Raw genomic sequence first — 17,684 nt, 5'->3', positions numbered from 1 at the left:
ACAAAAACACTAGCCTGTCCCACATCACTGACCTGTCTTTTATTCTTCCTTCTGGCTCCTCACCATGTTTCAGTAAAGAATTTCAATTTTAATTGGACCAAAATTTTTTTTTTTTTTTCCTTGCGTATTTTGGTGAGTCAGAAACTTCCTGGGTTCATTAGGCACTAGGTGAAACTATCATTCAGCTGGTTAAAATCCAGCAAAACAGGACTATCATCCCTGCAAACCTGACAGCGTAATGTTCAGGGCTGGACTAACCAGCATTTCTTGGAAGTCCTTCATTTAGGATTTACTTTCCCTTAACTTTAACCATCTAAAAGTCTCAACACATACTTCTAGGTGAAATTAAATGAGATTAATCCAGGTCTTCGTTTCTGCAATTAAAAATGTGGGAATAGTGCTAAATAACTGCACCCCATCCTGATTTTTCCCTCTCCTTCACATGCTGCTGGCAGGTCTCAGGGTTGGGGTTTGGGTGCAAGGAGGTGCCCAGCTTGCTTTCATTATAAATCAATTCACTGCTTTTTCGCTTTCTTATCAAAATATTCGCCAAAGCTACACTGCAGTGCTTCCACTGTGTGGTTCGGGGAATCTGTACACTGAGATATCCACCAGCTAGGGATATTACAAGTTTTACAACAGCAAGCAGATAATTTACCGTTGCTAATATGGAACAGAACAAACAATTTGTGATCCAGGCCAGTAACTATTTGTACAAGCTTTACTGCGTGTGCCTTAAATATATATTGACCAAAATCATGAGCACTGCAAACATCACCAAGTGGCAGGTTAATGTGTAGACATTAATAGGCATTAATAGTTTTGTTACTCCATTCAGGTATACTGGGTACATTAAATGCATAGCAGGTGTGTTACCCAGACATGGCTGGTGCAGGGAGGTATTCAAAGTTCAAAGTTGCAATATTTTAGGTGGTTTTTATTTCTTTGAAATAACAGTAAATTAATTGCACAGTGCCAAATAACATATAATTATTACTATGTATATAGTATTAGGTGCTCAGCAGGATGCTGTTTCCCTTCCCGCAGGAAAATGTGAATTTAGACGATGACTCTGCACTCCCAAGGCACGTTAGAGCCAGGAGATCTGCCGAGCACGAGACACACACAGTAAAGACCCCGTTTCACTGCGGCGGCTTCGGGCTGGCCTGTGTGCAAGAGCAGAGCCACCGGCGTGATCCAGGAAGAAGCGGTGACCCTTCCTTATTGGCTCCATCACGGGTTCATCCCCCTGGTGCCCCGGGAGCTTGGAAATCCCCATCTGGATCTGCGGTGAGTGAAAACCCCATACAAAGGTGTCTTCAAACACATGGACGCAAGGGGAACGCCGATTGCCCACTTGTGCAAAGTCACAATGAGTGTAGAAGGGGGGGGCGAAAGCTTAGTGAAAAATATTAATAAATAAAGCAAGAAACAGCTGCAGAAGAAGCTGTTTTTCTTGGCAGAGCAGATTGTTCTCCCTGTATCTGGCAAGGGAAACGTGATGCTTGGAAAACAGAAGTGGGGAAAATCAAACTTAATCAGTGAGGGAACATAATAACCTGGTTCATGGGGAAAGCAGCATAACTGAAGGGCGTTTTGTGTCCTGAGAGTGTAGAAGATATTTGTATGTGTGTTTAAATGTGTAAATATATGTGTGTGTTTATAAACACATACATCTCTGACATACCTGCACAATTAGATTGCCTACTTTAACGCAATATGCCAGAAATGGAAAGTGCAAAGAGTTGATTTTTACAAAATTTAAGAGACAAAGACCTATTTCCAGGAGTTAAGGATGAAAAATTCTGAACAACAGATTTCCCCTAAGTTTGAATGAATTTCTTTGAAAGCGGTGAGTGACCCTCACCCTGCGTTCCCAGGAGGAACGGCAGCACTGAGCTGAGATTGTCCACACCATGAGAAAACACATCTCTTCTCATAGCCCTCTGTAAAGTGTCAGGGTTAAGGTGGGACATCTGTGCCATCGCCAAAAGCCCAGTACTGAGGCACTTCTTGGTTCGTGGACCCTGGCAGCCCATATGCAATGGACAGCACCAACTCTTAAATGTCCCATCCGGGCTGGAACAGATCAGAAGGAGCCTGGAGGCCACCCTATATCCAACCAGGGGCGCTTCGATGGAGGTGTCACGATCCCTGGTAACACACGGCTTCTCTAAGAGATGCCTCCAGCCTCTCCACTAGCTGCCTAACATCTTGCTGCTCAGAGATGTCTTTTCCACGCCTTGGGGGTGAAATGTTTCTCCAACTGCTCTCCCACTTTCCTCTTTTCTTTTTCAATTCAAGGCATACCCAGGCCCTCATCACCCGAGGAGAATTAAGGTACAGCATTCATGTTGTACTCCTCTTGTCACAGCTGCATGCAGTGAAGATGCAGCTGGTTCTTTCTCCCATCACGCCGCATCCCAGCCCCGTTCTGTACGTGGGGTTTTTTTTCTTACAGAAGGAGGAAACTGGCCCAGCAGATCCACCCTCCCACGGCCAAAAGGTCAGTTCTTTTGTTTCACCTTTTAATGCAGATACCCAACGGCGCTGGAGGGAGGCAGGATGGTGATCCATCTTCCCAGAGCAGTCCCATTTGGAGGCTGAGGAATCACGGGTGAAAATTGGCTGGGCCGGTGGGTTCAAGGGGTAGTAATCAACAGTTTAGGCCATTGGTAATGAGCAAAGATCCCAGGCTTGAACCTTTCACAGCTGATCCAAACACGGGTTTTGTGTTTTGGGGATCCTTAATCTCTCCTCTGTGAACTTCTCCCATCTCCCTTAAACTCATGGCATCTTTGAACATCTGCAGTAACCTGGGGCAGGGAGACCCTCAGCTTACCACTTATATCTGGCCTTTACTCTGCAATTTATGCTTTCTCTCTCTACATTTCCACTGCATAGGATAGGAGGGACGGGGTCAGGGACATCCCCGATTTGGTTTGGGAATGCAAGTGTTGGAAATGAGGGGTTCCTCCACAGAGGTTTTCCAACAGCTGGTGCAGGAACAAGGGCAGCACCCTCCTGGTCCAAAGAGGGAAGGAAAATTGTGGCAATGCATGTTTGCAATTGAAGATGTTGCCCGTTGTTTTCCAGGGAGAAATGGGAGCTCCGGGAGCCCGTGGAGACAAAGGAGAAAAGGTAGCGATATCGCTTTTCTGGCCTGAGCCTCTGAGACCAGGAGAAGGCTTTCTGTGCTAAGAGGGTCTGGAAAGGGAGAGGTGGCTGGCGACGTGCTGATGGAGAGGACATTCAGGGTCTATGGGAGACTGTGCCGATGTAAATTGGGATTGCCACAGTCCCACCTTTATCCCTGAACCTGGCTGCATGTTTCTGTTCCCTCCCTTTCAGCAATGCTAACACGCGTCTTCCATGCGTTCAGGAGTAAATGCAAAAATTCAGGGGATTTTCCTGATGTTCATTTTCTGCTGGATCAGTGAACTAAACCAGGTGACAGACAAGCAAAAGCCAGCCCTGGCACGAGGACAGGGATGGCAGAAGGGCCACACAAAACACCATTTCATGAACACTTTTGGCAGCAAAGGCTTATAGGGACCAAATGGCGGATCCGGGGTGGTGGGACCCAGATATTCAGGAGAAAGGCAGACAAGGTAGGGTTGTTGTTAAAAGGCACAGCCCAATGGGGAAGGGGTACTGTGCATGGGCTACCGTTTAAACACCTGTGTGGTGCAGCATCCTGGGGACACAGGCATGAGAAGGGAGGGAGGGAGGGGAGATGGCTGGAAGGTGGATGGTTTTTGTCTTGCAGGGGCAGCCTGGGGAGATGGGGGAACCTGGAGAAAAGGTGAGCTGTGGAGTCGGTATCAGCAGCTGGAGCAGGACAGCGTTACCAGCTAAGTGACCCAAGTCCAGCACTGGAGATTGCCATAGTCAAAATCAGCTGGGTCAACCCAGTACTCCATCTCCCTCCTGGCAGCATTGTGGCTCTGTGTTAGGGCATTTGGCTCTTCCCTCGTCATGCAACCACTGCCCACCTCCTCTGGGGAAAAGAGGTGGAGGTCAGAGGGACCAGTTGCTCCATGCTGCCATAGGCTATGAGCACAACGGAAACCTTTGCTCTTTCTCAGGGTTGCACTGAGGTGGTACTTCACATGACCTCTTGCACAGGCTTGGTAACTCTCTCTTTATTTCATAGGGTACCAAAGGAGACAGAGGTGAAAATGGTCAAAAGGTAAAGAACAACGTTGGTACCACAGTCAGGGGTGTCTCTTCTTACACTGTGAGAGCTTGCCTCCTGCTCTCCCTCCTCCTTTTCCCATACCTAACCTCCCCATCTCAGGGGGAGGTGTCCAGGTAACCTCCTGAGATGTGGGCTAAGTGTGGCCAGTCGCTCGCCGGGGACCCAGTGTCTCTCTGTTGACTAGGGAGGGACTCCAGATGGCTCACATAGACAGGACACCCACCTTATAAATAAGTAATGTCAGAAGATGAGAGTCTCACTCAGAGTCCTCTGACACCATCTCCAGTAATATTCCTGCAACCTCAGGTCCCTCTTTTCTAAAGCTGTTTAAATGCTCTCAGCAGCTTTGCCTCTCCAGGGCAGATAAGACTTCCCATCATCTAGAGGAGATGTGATGGTCAGTGAGGGCTCTATAGGAACGCTCAACATAGGATCAACTCTGAGGGACTTCAGCGGGGTGTCCAGGGAGCAGTATGCAGCAAGCTCTCATTTTGATGGGCCCACAGTGGAAGGAGTGATCTTGATTTTTCCTGACCTCCTTCTCTTCACAGGGAGAACCAGGAATTGGGTTCAGAGGTCCCGTTGGTCAGGCTGGGCCACCTGGATTTAAGGTAAGCCTTTCTTCTCTTCTAGATAGGATCTCACTTGTTTTTTTTCTGGGTCTTCCTCTTTGTAGTCCTTGCTTTCCACCACTGGGTGTGGAGCACAGAACTGGCTGGGTCTACAAAGATAAAGCACCAAAACCAGTCCCGGCCTGGGAAGGCAGGAACACCATCACATGGGTCTGGGACAGAGGGAGTGCTCTATGTCCTCCAAAGGGCCATTTCAAAGCAGGTGAGGTCCAGTGTATAAATATCATAGAATCATAGAATCATAGAATGGTTTGGATTGGAAGGGATCTTTAAAGGTCATCTAGTCCAACCCCCCTGCAATAAGCAGGGACATCTTCAACTAGATCAGGCTGTGAAATATGGCTGTGAAAAAAAATCCAGGGAATTGCGGTCTCAACAGAGGTGCGTTTCTGTGATCCCTTGGGATATTGCATGTCTTCAGGGTTTGAATTCACTGGAGAGCTCTGAAGGTCTGCAGGTAAGGGCTCCCTGCTTAGCAAGCCATGGTACAGCCCTTTCTCCAGCCCTAGGACCTCTCTTATGGACCAGGGCTGGAGGGGGTGTCCCCAGTTCTGTGTACTGGTCATGTGAATTCAAGGAGACACCCCAGGCTTTCTCCAGGCCCTTTAGGGGGGCAGTTAATCCCACCTAAGATCCAAATTCCTTGTGATTCACTCAACAGGGTGAGCCAGGGGCCCAAGGACCTCCAGGAGCTCAGGGCATCCAGGGCATTCGCGGCAACTCCGGCACCCCTGGGTCACAGGGGGACAGAGGGGCTCCAGGTCTGCCAGGGATGCCAGGACAGAAGGTAGGTTGTGCGCGGTGAGGGGACAGCATGTGTTGTGTTAGCCACCTCAAGGTGAGAACAACGATGGCCCTACTGAGACTGTCTATGCCGGGTGTCCACTGTGGGTCAAGCCCCCACCTACCCAGGTCTCCAGACCCTGAGCCTGTATGTAGTCAGTGAAGAGAAGCAGGAACAAAGCCTGGTGGCAAAAGGAGAGGTAACAGCATTTATTAGACCAACTGATGTTGTTGGGGAAAAAAACAGGCCAAAAGATTTGGTACAGGGGGATATCCTTCAAGTTAAAAAAAAAAAGCAGTGGGGGTCCAAGCAACGTGGGGACCTGTTGTTCTTCTTTAAAATTTAGTGATGTGACTTAATGAGATGACTGGGAAGAAAAGCGGTGGCGATAGCACAGGGGACGTCAGCAAGGGATTTGGGGGTCATTAGCCCCTGGGAACAGAGGGAGCAATGGGTAAGCCTCATTGCAGGGACATGGAGGCTTAGCTGGAGGTGGGGTGGGGGACAACAGTGTGCCTAAACTCAGGGTCTCAGTGTAGCTGGAGTCCCCTCTCCTCAACAACAAAAGGCCCACACGAGGAGGCTAATCCTCCTGCTTGCTGCCAGTGCAGGGAACACCTGGGGACACCAGCTCCTGCTTTCTGTCTGGATGGGGGAAAGCAGGACCTTTCCCGTCAGGGTGTTCTCCTCCTTAAAGGATTTTGTTTTCAAGGGGGAGCGTGGGAAGAGAGGCCGGAATGGATTTGCTGGGCCCGCAGGACCATCAGGATCCCCAGGAAAAGAGGTGACTTTTGTACATTGTCCCTGTGTCTTTTGAGCAGCAGAGGGTTGGCTGGGGGAGAGGTTGAGGCCATGGTACCTGGGCGGGGTGTGCTTTCACCCTCTTGCAGCACTGGGACAGAAGAGCATTGAGGACTTGCAAAGCGAAGTCCTCACTTCTATTTTATTTTCCTTGCCCTACAGGGGATTCCCGGGACACCCGGACCCAAAGGCAACAAGGTCAGTGCCAACCTGCCAGGCATGTCACAAGTAGCTGAGATCCTGGAGTGGCAATGGGACAGCCCACTGCCCTCCCCTGGCTCCTTATCCCTGACCCCATCCAGCCACTTCATCCTTCTTTCAGCCTCATGCCCTTCTTCCCCATGGTTGCTGGAGCATCCTCCAGAGAGAGCAGCAGAAAGTCAACGGAAGTGAGTCTCCTGACTCTTTCTGTGACTTTTAAATCTTGGTCAAACTAATGAGCAATCATGTGATGCGGTGTCCTTGCTCCGAATGAGACCTCTGGGATTCTCTTATCTGCAGGGAGAAACCGGCATTGGAGCAGCTGGCCCAAGAGGTCCCCGCGGACTGCCTGGCCCCCAGGTAGGTCCCTCCATAAATGTTCCTGGCTTCTTGCGGCCTACCCTATTTTTGAGTCAGCTTTATACCATCACCTCCCACTCACCCATCTTAGAAGATGCCTAAAGGACTGATTTCAGAGCCCTCCTTAATTTTTCACCAGCCAGATTTGGAGGTGATGGACACTGCTATGCCCAGCTGGAGCTGGCACTGACCGGAATCTGTCCACAGGTCACAATTAGCATACCCTCCGTAATTAGAAAACCTCAAGCATTACAAATAGCACTGGTCAACTGCATGGCCAAGTGAATCTTGCCCCACTGATTGTGTTGGCTGTGCTTTCACTGGCTAGATGGGAGTGTTGAAGGCAATATCTATACCCCTACATCTGTGTATTTTAATCCTAGCAGCTTGGTGAGGAACCACCTTGGTTCTGTATGCTTTGGGGATGCTACCTGCAAGCTCGTTCCTTCAGAAATCTGCCTGCAGCTTTTTCATCCTTGTTCCCCTCTTGCTTCCTGTTGTCCTGGCAGAGGGAAACCAGCCCCCGTCATCCTTGGGGCAGCAACGTTCACTTTTCCTCACGCTGCTGAGAAGTTTCGGTCTTCTGTCAAAGACCCCAGGGAGAACCTCTTGAGTCGTAATCAGAGGCCATGTTTCAATTTGCTGCTTCTGTGGCTGTTTCACGAATAAACTGATTTTATGCTGCAATCCATTTAGACAAACTCCCCATCTGCCAGCAGAACTGTTCAACGAGGCCCCTGAGACAAAACACTTAATGAGAATGTCAACAGCTGTGAAAGGTCTGGGGTAAACCTCGCTCAGGCTTCATTATCTGAAGGAAATGATGAAATAATGTTTCTGCTCTTCTGACTCCAGCATAAATCTGGAGTGCATCGCAGAATCTCACATTACATTGGCTTTATATGAGAGATCTAAATTTGGCCTCACAGGACGATGCCTCAGTCTAGGCATCTTAAAGACAGGTAAGTCTTGTAGGATCTACCTGGGAAGGTCATAAAAGGACTTCACAGACCCACCAGCACAGCTGTCCCTTGTAGCAAGGTTTATAAGGAGCCAATAGCGCACTTAAAGGGAGGCTCAGAACAAGGTCTGCAGCATCTGGAAACCACAGCTGGGCATGAAGGTAAGCCTCACATTGGTCTCCAAAGGCATAAGTTACTGTTGAGCAGTTGACTGGTGGCCTCTTCCTTCTGAAAGTCAATGGTATGAGTTCCAGGTGAATTCCGGGCTGCCTTATTTATTGTGGTGAGTCCTGCTGAAATCATGTTCAGCAGTGAGTTATGAACGTGCAGAAAAGCTACTGAGCCCTCTAATCAGGGGGAAGAAATCTCTCTGTCCCAGGAACATCTCAGACCTCTGTCCCTTGTTGCACATGCCTTTGTTGGATGTAAGTACATCTTGGGGAGGACACATCAGGTCATCCAGCCTCAGATGACTTCTTCTGAGCTAGTCCTACCAGGGTGTCTCTATACCAACAGAGAGGAAGAGACACCTTTTTGGAGTGATTTATATCGTGCTAAATCAGGTGCAGATCATCTCACAAATGCCTGTTTCTCTCAAGGACTGAGGAGAAGCTGAAGCTTGAAGCTTCAGACCGAAGCATTATTCTCTAAACACTGCAGTGTCTACCTGCAGTGACATGCGGATGATCTTAAGCCCTTTAGCATCTTTGATCCAGATCCATGGGAGCATTAAGGCACCTAATCCTGATGGAGGCATAAGTAAAGAGGTTGGACAACTCCTTCAAGGATCTGGGCTTCTGCATGCTTAATTCCTGTTGTCCCCAGTGGGACGTTTTGCAGAGTTGGGACTGTGCGTGTTGCATTTCTCTTTGCTGATGGCCATCACTGCCCCTCTCCATCCTAACAGGGTGACGAGGGCATCGTGGGAGTCCAGGGCCCCACTGGCACAATGGTGAGTGTTAAAATAGCACAGATGGCTGATTTTACAGCACAGACAACAGTGGGCCCAGGGCTGGCAAAATCCCCATGAGCAATTGTCCTGGTTTCGGTTAAACCACGACAGCAATGAAAAAAGTAAAATGGGTTGATGCTTTCAGTGGAAAATAGAGACTTTGGGAACCTGAATTCCAACGTTGTGTTGGGATGAGTGAGTGTAAATCCTGTAGGCAGCTGTGAGACATAAGGGGTCATGCAGAGCACAATTGCTTTATGCTCTTGTCCATTTGGCTGACTCATCTACAGGCTGCTTTTGAAGTCCTCCTGAAATATCACTCCCTCTCTGTTCTTTGTCAGGTCTGCTTGCCTGCATGAATTTCAGGGTCTTGTTCTGTTGTAAATTCCCTTTTCACTGATAAGGGACTGAGTCAGGGGAGATGCAGATCACAGCCGTTATTTCGACAAACAACTTTTTATTTATTAGGCTGTTATCTCTAATGGAATTAATCTGTTATTACGAGCAGGATGGGCCTTTATGAAGTTCCTCAGAAGGCCAAGGGTGGTTGCAGTACCAGGTTTCACCCTGGGATCTCATCTCTGAAGGGCTGATTCTCAGCAAGACTGGGCCTTACACCACCAGGGCTTGCAAGATGATGTCTCCCAGTGGTCAGAGCAGCAGTGCAGGGCACAGCGGGCTGGCAAAGCCCAGGTTTTGTGCCCTTTGGGAAATGTCTGTGCTCTGTCTCCTCCTCATCCATCCTGTCCATGCCTATGCCTGTGATGAGCTGCCAGTTCTGCAAGTGGAAGGTGTCACCTCTCTGCATATTCATGGAAGGTCGCCGGTCCCCAGTTTTGCAAATGGGTTACACCTGGGGCGTCCACCATGGCTTTGCAGCTCTCCAGGTGTGGTTCCCATCCTGGCTCTGTCTCCAGGGGCTCTGACCTGCCCTGGGGGACATCTGGAGATCCTCGTCACCCCCACCTATGAGGAGCCCTCCAGAAGCAACCCTTCCCCTACGCTCTCTGAGAGGTGGGGGCTGCATCTCGTTAATGTTAAGGGTACAAAAATCACAGTACATAGCTTGCAAAATGGGGGGCGTTGGCTAAGTTTACACATCCACCAAGAGATCCTGAGTTGTGCCCGAGACCCAGTGGTGGGCAGAAGCTTAAGGCTATATTTTCTCTTTGCACCAGTGTGATTCACTTCTCCTTAAATTGCTTTCAGGGGAAGGAAAGGAGAGTAGAGTCTCCTGTGCGGGTCCCACCAGCAGCTTCTCCATAGAATCATAGAATCATAGAATCATTGAGGTTGGAAAAGACCTCTAAGATCATCGAGTCCAACCGTCAACCCAACACCACCATGCCCACTAAACCATGTCCCTAAGTGCCTCATCTACACGTCTTTTAAATACTTCCAGGGATGGGGACTCCACCACTTCCCTGGGCAGCCTGTTCCAATGTTTAACCACTCTTTCAGTAAAGAAATTTTTCCTCACGTCCAATCTAAACCTCCCCTGGCGCAACTTGAGGCCGTTTCCTCTCATCCTATCGCTTGTTACTTGGGAGAAGAGACCGACCCCACCTCGCTACAACCTCCTTTCAGGGAGTTGTAGAGAGCGATGAGGTCTCCCCTCAGCCTCCTTTTCTCCAGGCTGAACAACCCCAGTTCCCTCAGCCGCTCCTCATCAGACTTGTTCTCCAGACCCCTCACCAGCCTCGTTGCCCTTCTCTGGACACACTCCAGAAAAAATTTTAAACAAAAGCTTGTGTCGAGGGCTGATTCTCAATAGATCGCAGCGAGGGAGCTGCTCTGCTACGTACGAAACCCTGACCCAGAATCGGGTCGTCTACGAATGATTTAGCGCCGGGTGCCCCATGATCGTGCGGTACGTGACGGGGGAGAGGCGGCGCCGCATCCGTCCGCCCCTCCGGTCCCGACCACGAGCGGCGCTCCGCACCGGGTCCGCCCCGCGCGCTCCACTCCATGGTGGAGTTCATCCCTGGGGGCAGCTCTGCCTTCAAGTGGAGGCTGCTCTTTCCTAACACCTTCCCCCACTGGTATTTATCTTCACATCTTGTTTTGTATTCTTGCAGGGTCTAAAAGGCTTCCCAGGTGTGAAAGGCGAAAGAGTAAGCAACAGTCATCTTATCTACACAGTGCCTGTGGAAGAAAGCACCGTTGTGGGGAGCCTTTCTCTGCAGCAGGCCAAGCTGCTGATGCCCCTGTTAAAACAGTGGGGATAATCCCAGCATCTTCTGGGGGCAGACCGGGAGGGGACCTCGATCAGTGTGTGGAAGTGTGAAGTGGCATTAGCAGCCCCCTGTAATGGCTGGGCTGAGATGGGGGTGCATGCTGGTTTTCTGCATGCCTAATTCTTTTTGGAAGAAAATATGGGAGTTTGGACAGAAAGGAACCCCTGGTGTGCTCTGGTTGATCCCCAAATGTGTAGGGCTGGAGGAACGGGGCTGAGGAGCAGATGTCCTGCAATATCAGCAGGACAATGACTGCCCACCAGGCAACACATACCCTTTCATTTGTACTGGTGAGCAGGAGTCCTCCTGGTCTCCTTCTGCTACATCCCACTTGCAACCCTTGGAAAGTGTAGTACTGAGAAGAGCAGATTTTGTCCCAAATGTCAGGGGTGTGCCACGGGACACCGGGGGAGGGATCCACATACAGCTCTGCCACTCAGAAGCAGTTCAAGTGCAGCTTTAAAGCCTGTCTCTACTCTCCTGTCCCCACCTGATCCTTGCAGCCTCCCCCTTCTGCTGTCACCACGTCAATCTTGAACACCAGAGAAGGTTATGAGATGCCATCAGGAATGTGTCCTGCTCTTCGGCCTCATGTCCCACGCCCATTATAAAAAACTTCCAAGAACATCTAATATTTCATACGCTCTCAGTAAAGCATGCCAGATTTCAGGTGGAAAGTTGGGAAATCCTGTATTATATAGGATGCCTTCCCACCCTAGATGTAATGTAGGCACAATCCTGCAGCATGGAGATGCTACATCCCGTTGAGAGGTCAAAATCCAGCACTAGCTCCACATCATGGATGTGCTGAGCGTGGAGTCAGGCAAACCGCTCCAGTCCTCTGGGTCTTTATTTTTTTGTCAATGCAATAAATTCTAGTTGTACGCAATCTCTTGTGGTAAGCTGATCATTTTGCAGAGTGCCCAGAGGAACTGACTTCCAGCTGTGGTAGATCTTAGTGGCTTGGAGTGTGAATCAAGGGACCGAGCAACACAAGAAGAGTGAGTAAAAAGGGAATCACTTACTGTCTTTTTTTCTTTCCTGTGTTCAGGGTGATCGGGGACTTCTGGGACCCAAGGGAGAAAGAGTAAGGACATTCCAGATTGTGACTTTCTGGGGCAGATGGGGTAAAAGGTTTTCAGAATTTTATAGTTACCAGTGAGCAGATGAACAGTTATTTAAATGAGTCAGTGACCTTACAAGGTAGAGGCATAAATGGTAAAAAATATTTATATGCGTTTTCAAATATCTGGGGTCTGAGTGATTTTATAGGATTTATATCATTACATGTGGGTGAGCGTAGCCCACCCCAGCGTGGAGCACTGAGCAAGGATCCCAGATGATGGGATGCAAATGCCTTTCATCGAAGAGGACTTTAAATCCTACCTTCGATCCATGGTGTTGTGTGCACTGCCATCCATATGCCTGGATCAAGATCCCATTGCCAATGAAATCTTCAGGATTTGAGGCTCAGGGCCTCATGTGTGTTTCTCTGTGTCCCTGCTCAGGCATGTGGCCACCCCCAGGGTGAAGAAGTTTTTCCTTCTGTCTAATAGGAGTTTCCCTTGTTGCAACTTGTCCTTTCACTGTGTGCCTCCAAGAAGAGCCTGGATCCATCCTCTCTACATTGTACACCCATGTAGGTAGTGGAAGACAACACGGAGATGCCCCCCTCCTTCTCAGGGGTCTCCACCGGGTTCGATCTACTTTGTTCATGCCATCCTTGCACTGGACACACCACTCTGGGTTGAGCTTGCGTGATAGTTTTGACGGGATCCTACAAAACAACAACAAAAAAAGTCATTTTGGCAACTATTTGCTGGGGCACAAAGATGCCTCCTGTGAATTAAGGGAGGAAGACAATTTCCACTGATTTTGGTATAAGCAGCTCACCCCGAAGCATACCGCAATCTTAAAAAGCCTGAGCTGGCTCATAGCAGGTAATGCAAAAATAAATTCCCGAGTGCTTCTGGAAAATGCACAGAAAATGCTGAACTTCTGCCCAGTGTTTTGTTAACTTCCTTCCTGGCTGAAATGACTTGTTAGAAAATGAGTTTTAGAAAACCTACATGACGATTCTGTCTTTGAGTCATGCAGTATTAAATGATTAAGGCCGATTTGTCTCTGAGGAAGCTACTTTCAAAGGGGGCTCACTCCAGAGACTAATCAATTCTTAATCAGCTTTGTGAAGAGGCCCCAAAACACTTTCCAAGCTGAAGGAATGTGTAATGCGTTTTCCAAAGGATACCTTAATAAAATATAAGGTGGAGTGCAAGATAAAACAGGAGGGCGGGGGAATAATTGGCTTGGGTTTATTCCACGTGATTGCAACCTAACTTTCTTTCTAACTCTCTCTTGACCAATACAGGAGTAACTGCATGAATCCCAGGGCCCATGCTATGTATTGGATTAAACTACAGGATCTTTATTCTCCCTTTCGCCCCCAAAATTGATTGAGCCCCATCCCATCTCTGTTAGAGACCCTCCAGAGCAGGGAAGCAGGAGGGTATATTAAGCCCGAACTTGATCAGGGTCCTGTGGTGATGGTGATGGTTGGATAAACTGCAAAAGATTGTCAAAGTTTGGGGAATGTTGACTGATGCGTGGTTGTTAGGACTCCAGCAGCAAGGCACAGTCACCCTGAACAGGAATGTTTGCAACACTGAAGAGAGCTGGTGTAAAGGGAGTCCTTTTCAAATGGGCTACAGCTGCCCATTAGGAGGTGGCTTCAGCCCTCCTCCCTCCGAACTATGGACGGCATTACCGCTTCGGAGACACAACCATCGCTTTGCCAGAGCAGAGCCATTTCTTGCACGGGAATAACCTTGTCACAGGTTCTTCACTCTCTGAGGAGCAAAATGTCCCTCCTCAGCTGCTGAGCTGATAAATAGACTTGGCGCAGATGTGTTCGTGGGGTTACTGCATGCCTGTAGCTACCATCTCTCTTGGGATGACAATTTGGGAGTCTGACCCTCCAAAAACTACCTCTGAGGGGTACCCTAAGTGTTACTCCCCTTCCTTTAGCTCCAAATCTGTGTCCATAAATCAGGACATCATGAGTAGACCAGTTCACCATCCTGCCTATGGCCAGCTCCCACACCCGGGAAGAGATGCAAACCTTGACATCCTGAGTGACATACAGTGACGAAGGAGCCAAGCCACCATGTCAGATATGAACCTGTCCCACCACTGGCAGCCTCGGATCAGGAATTGAACCTCAGGGTCATGCCATGCACAGCTCCATTTCCAGCCATGACATCTAGACTAGGGTAATGCCAGTGGGCCCCCACATTTTTTCGGAGCAAGAGGTCACTGTCAAACCTCAGGGCTTCTTGTAGTTTTCATCATCCAGCTTTTAGTTAAGGACAGACTAATCTTAAAAATTAATGTTGTGCTGTGGAGCTTATGTGCCTTCCCCAGCATTTGGACCACAGTTTGGGAAATGCTTACCTTCATTGCAGATGTGTGAATTACCATTTTGCCCATCATAGCAAGCGTGGTTCCACCCAGTGGGACCCATGAGTTCATGTGTCACCGGGTGTCTACGTCTCTCTGTGTCTCCTTTCTCTAGGGTGAGCCCATGACTATTTTTGGACGCCCAGGCTATAAAGGCAGTAAAGGAGATCCCGTAAGTTTGACTCTTATTGACTTTTTAAGCTGTCCCTTCCCCACTGTTGGTGGCATCAGCACCGAGCACAGCTTGGGACAAGCACTGAGAACCAGCACTTTGGTCCAGAGCCAGTGGCCGAGAGCTGGGTCCTTCCAGCAGAGAGGCACAATCCACTAATTTCTGTCTTACCTTTCAGGGTGAACAGGGCCTGCCAGGTTTTGATGGAGACAAAGGAGAGAAGGGAGAGGATGGGCCTGTAGGAGAAAAGGTATGAATGTCCCGATGCAACTGAGAGAGACAGCAAAAGGTCACTGGTTTTGTGAGGAAGGAACCGATATCTCTGCATCCTCCCTTCCCATGTGCCTGCTGAAAAACATGGTGCAAGGACACACTCACCCAGCTCTTACCACAGAAAGGGAGAGGAGGATGGTTGGCTGGGGCTTGGGAACATGATACACATCCAGTTTACCAGGTGTCAAGTCTGTAGTTTTGGGACCATGTCTGCGGTACAGGATCACCCTGAGAAAAGTGACCATTCAATTACTGCAGCACTGTAAGAGTCCCACATCTCCCTCTCCCTCTGAGAGCTGGCCATGCTCCTTCAAACCCTGCAGCTCTTGTGACATTTTTGTTAAGGCTTGGTTGGCTCCTAAAGCAAGAAGACCTCTTGGCTGAATATCTGAGTGACTTTGGACGGAGCCCCAGAGTAGTATCTCCACCACCAGTAAGTCCAGCAGGGTCTTGTAGTTAAGTGTTTGCAAGGAGGCAGCTCATCCAGAGGCTTTGAGACCCTTTTCTGCTTGTTTTCCTTCAGTCCCCATCACTGGGCTCTTATAGAACAGTTTGCTGAGGTTTCTGCTGAGCCGTTCTGCAGCTGGTGGCTTTCTTCCCAAGCACTGGCTGCCATACAGACCTTTGGGGTCCCTGGGGCTTAAGTCTGCTATAGAAATGGTGCTTTTTGTCATCCTCTTTGCCATCTCCATGGGTTCCTCTACTGGTCTCTCTTGGGGGGAGGGGTCACTTCAAGAGCAGTAGGTACTTAAAATGTATTTGACAGGGATTTTAAAACTTTAGGGAGTCAAAGGTGAAGCTGGCTCCAAGGGAGTGATGGGGCTTTTCGGAACAAGGGGACCAGTGGGACAGAAGGTGAGTACAGTGAGCACCTATGTTTAGGCATCCTCTGCAACGACTGATGTGTAAAATCCCTTCACAGTTTTCTCACAGAATATAATTCTGTGTTCCCTCTCCAAAATTGCTGATTGAAAAGTTATGGGGCTACCAGAGAGCAGAAGTAGCTGCACTTTTCCAGGAGAGCCCGAAAGGTTTCTCCCATTTTGTAAAGCAGCAGAGTGCCCTGGCATCTTTCCTGGGCTAAAATAGTCAATAATGACTCGCTGAAATGTCAGTATTTAGGCGTGAGGTGTGACCTGCTGTCTAAGCTCCTGTTATAGTCAATGGAGATGTAGGGCTCCATTCAGTTGCCCAGCTGAGATGTTTGGGGTATCCTACCTGCCCCCTCCAGCTGATGCTGCAGAGGGGTCCCCAAAAGTCCCCTTGTCTCCTTTTCCGCAGCTGTAGGTATCTCCCACAGCAATCCCCATTTCCAGATGAAATGCAGCTCTTCCCCATGGTAACTCGTCACTGCTTTCCTTGCAGGGGGAGCCGGGAGAACCAGGCTTGCCAGGGTCTGCCGTGAGTTGGAGCGTGTTTCTCTGCCTTTGAGAGTCTTGGGTGTGGAGCCAGGCTTGCACTGCTGGTCCTCTCCCCACAGTCGTGTGTGTGGATTGCGGGGTGAGATGAGGCAATGCTGGCTCAGTGCTGCTCCACAAAGCCCACGTTCAAAGAGGCTTTGCTGGAAAACCAGCCGTAGGCAGGGAGGACCACAGTCAGAGGTATGCTTTAATAGAATGTTGCATTTTGCATTAAGAAGCACATGAAATATGCATTTATTTATTATTTTTTAATACCTTTAGTGTATTAGGGGGCATTGCTAGACGTGAACAGATAACGTTTCATGTTCAGATCGCTTAAGAATTGTGACTATAGGTTGTATATCCCATGAGAAATGTGTATATCCTTAAGAGACTGGACTACAAGTGGCTATTCTCAGCGCTCAGTGGGTGCATGTTGCTGGCCAGAGGGAAAACAGTCATGCTGGAGGACCTGGGTAATCTCTGAATTCACCTTGTTTCCTGACAAATTGCAATTGAGAAAAAAAAAAAAAAAAAAAGAAAAGCAATTTTTGTTTGCAAAAGTGTTTACATACCTTTGAACTTCACCATTTCACCTGGAAGAAATCCCAAGTGAAAAATGGTCTCCAAGGTTGTCCGAAGTGAAAAAAGTCCCTGCTGCTTTCTTTTCATCTGGGAAAGGCAGGGAGGGAACACCAAAAGGTGACTGGGACTTCTTCTCAGGTCATGGAAATACGAGCGTGTTCAATTGTTTTATTGCAATAAGAAATATCAGTATTTTCTTAACCTGTTCCCCAATTATGCCTCTTTGTGTGTGAGTGGGCGATTCTCAGCAACTATCTGTTGCTGTGAAGGCTCCACAGCCATTCAGCGCTGCCCGCTGATTACTGGTCATAGCTGCGTAACGATTCACAAGCCCGTAATCCAGACTGGTAATTGCTCACTGAGAAAAAGGCCTTCATTCAATGAAGTATTTCAACCCCTGCCTAATTGTAAACAACCTTCTGAGCACTTTGCCAAAGCAATGAGGCTGTAACGTGCTGTGAAACCTCAGCGTCTGGGATCACCGCACGCAGGCATTGGATCGAGTGCATTTTCGAAATGGCTTTGTAGTGAGCGCCTGAATCCATAGGTGACAACCGGTAGCAGTGCAGGAGTAGAGCGAAGATGTTTGTTGAGGCTGCTGAGTGCGAAGGAAGCACAGCTGGACTCCACCATCCTGGCCAGCAGCCATCCAGTCATGGATGATGTGC

At 48.9% G+C, this 17,684-nt stretch overlaps 1 protein-coding gene across 1 annotated transcript in view; it reads left to right on the top strand.

Annotated features, from left to right (window-relative positions):
* The window catches only part of LOC143163974 (uncharacterized), a 135,867-nt gene that overhangs the window by 93,300 nt on the left and 24,883 nt on the right, over positions 1 to 17,684 (top strand). Inside the window, exons 55-72 of the mRNA XM_076345973.1 lie at positions 1,048 to 1,290; positions 2,305 to 2,340; positions 2,462 to 2,506; positions 3,097 to 3,141; positions 3,770 to 3,805; positions 4,157 to 4,192; positions 4,753 to 4,812; positions 5,495 to 5,620; positions 6,330 to 6,401; positions 6,581 to 6,616; positions 6,920 to 6,979; positions 8,849 to 8,893; positions 10,972 to 11,007; positions 12,182 to 12,217; positions 14,702 to 14,758; positions 14,937 to 15,008; positions 15,815 to 15,886; positions 16,397 to 16,432. Coding sequence (XP_076202088.1) covers positions 1,048 to 1,290; positions 2,305 to 2,340; positions 2,462 to 2,506; positions 3,097 to 3,141; positions 3,770 to 3,805; positions 4,157 to 4,192; positions 4,753 to 4,812; positions 5,495 to 5,620; positions 6,330 to 6,401; positions 6,581 to 6,616; positions 6,920 to 6,979; positions 8,849 to 8,893; positions 10,972 to 11,007; positions 12,182 to 12,217; positions 14,702 to 14,758; positions 14,937 to 15,008; positions 15,815 to 15,886; positions 16,397 to 16,432 — 1,149 coding nt within the window. The remainder of the gene's footprint in view (positions 1 to 1,047; positions 1,291 to 2,304; positions 2,341 to 2,461; positions 2,507 to 3,096; positions 3,142 to 3,769; positions 3,806 to 4,156; positions 4,193 to 4,752; positions 4,813 to 5,494; positions 5,621 to 6,329; positions 6,402 to 6,580; positions 6,617 to 6,919; positions 6,980 to 8,848; positions 8,894 to 10,971; positions 11,008 to 12,181; positions 12,218 to 14,701; positions 14,759 to 14,936; positions 15,009 to 15,814; positions 15,887 to 16,396; positions 16,433 to 17,684) is intronic.

This window comes from Aptenodytes patagonicus, chromosome 1 (genome assembly GCF_965638725.1).
Source record: "Aptenodytes patagonicus chromosome 1, bAptPat1.pri.cur, whole genome shotgun sequence".
NCBI classification, from domain to species: Eukaryota; Metazoa; Chordata; class Aves; order Sphenisciformes; family Spheniscidae; genus Aptenodytes; species Aptenodytes patagonicus.
Note: the sequence above shows the minus strand (reverse complement) of the source record. Positions and strands in the feature narration are given on the sequence as shown.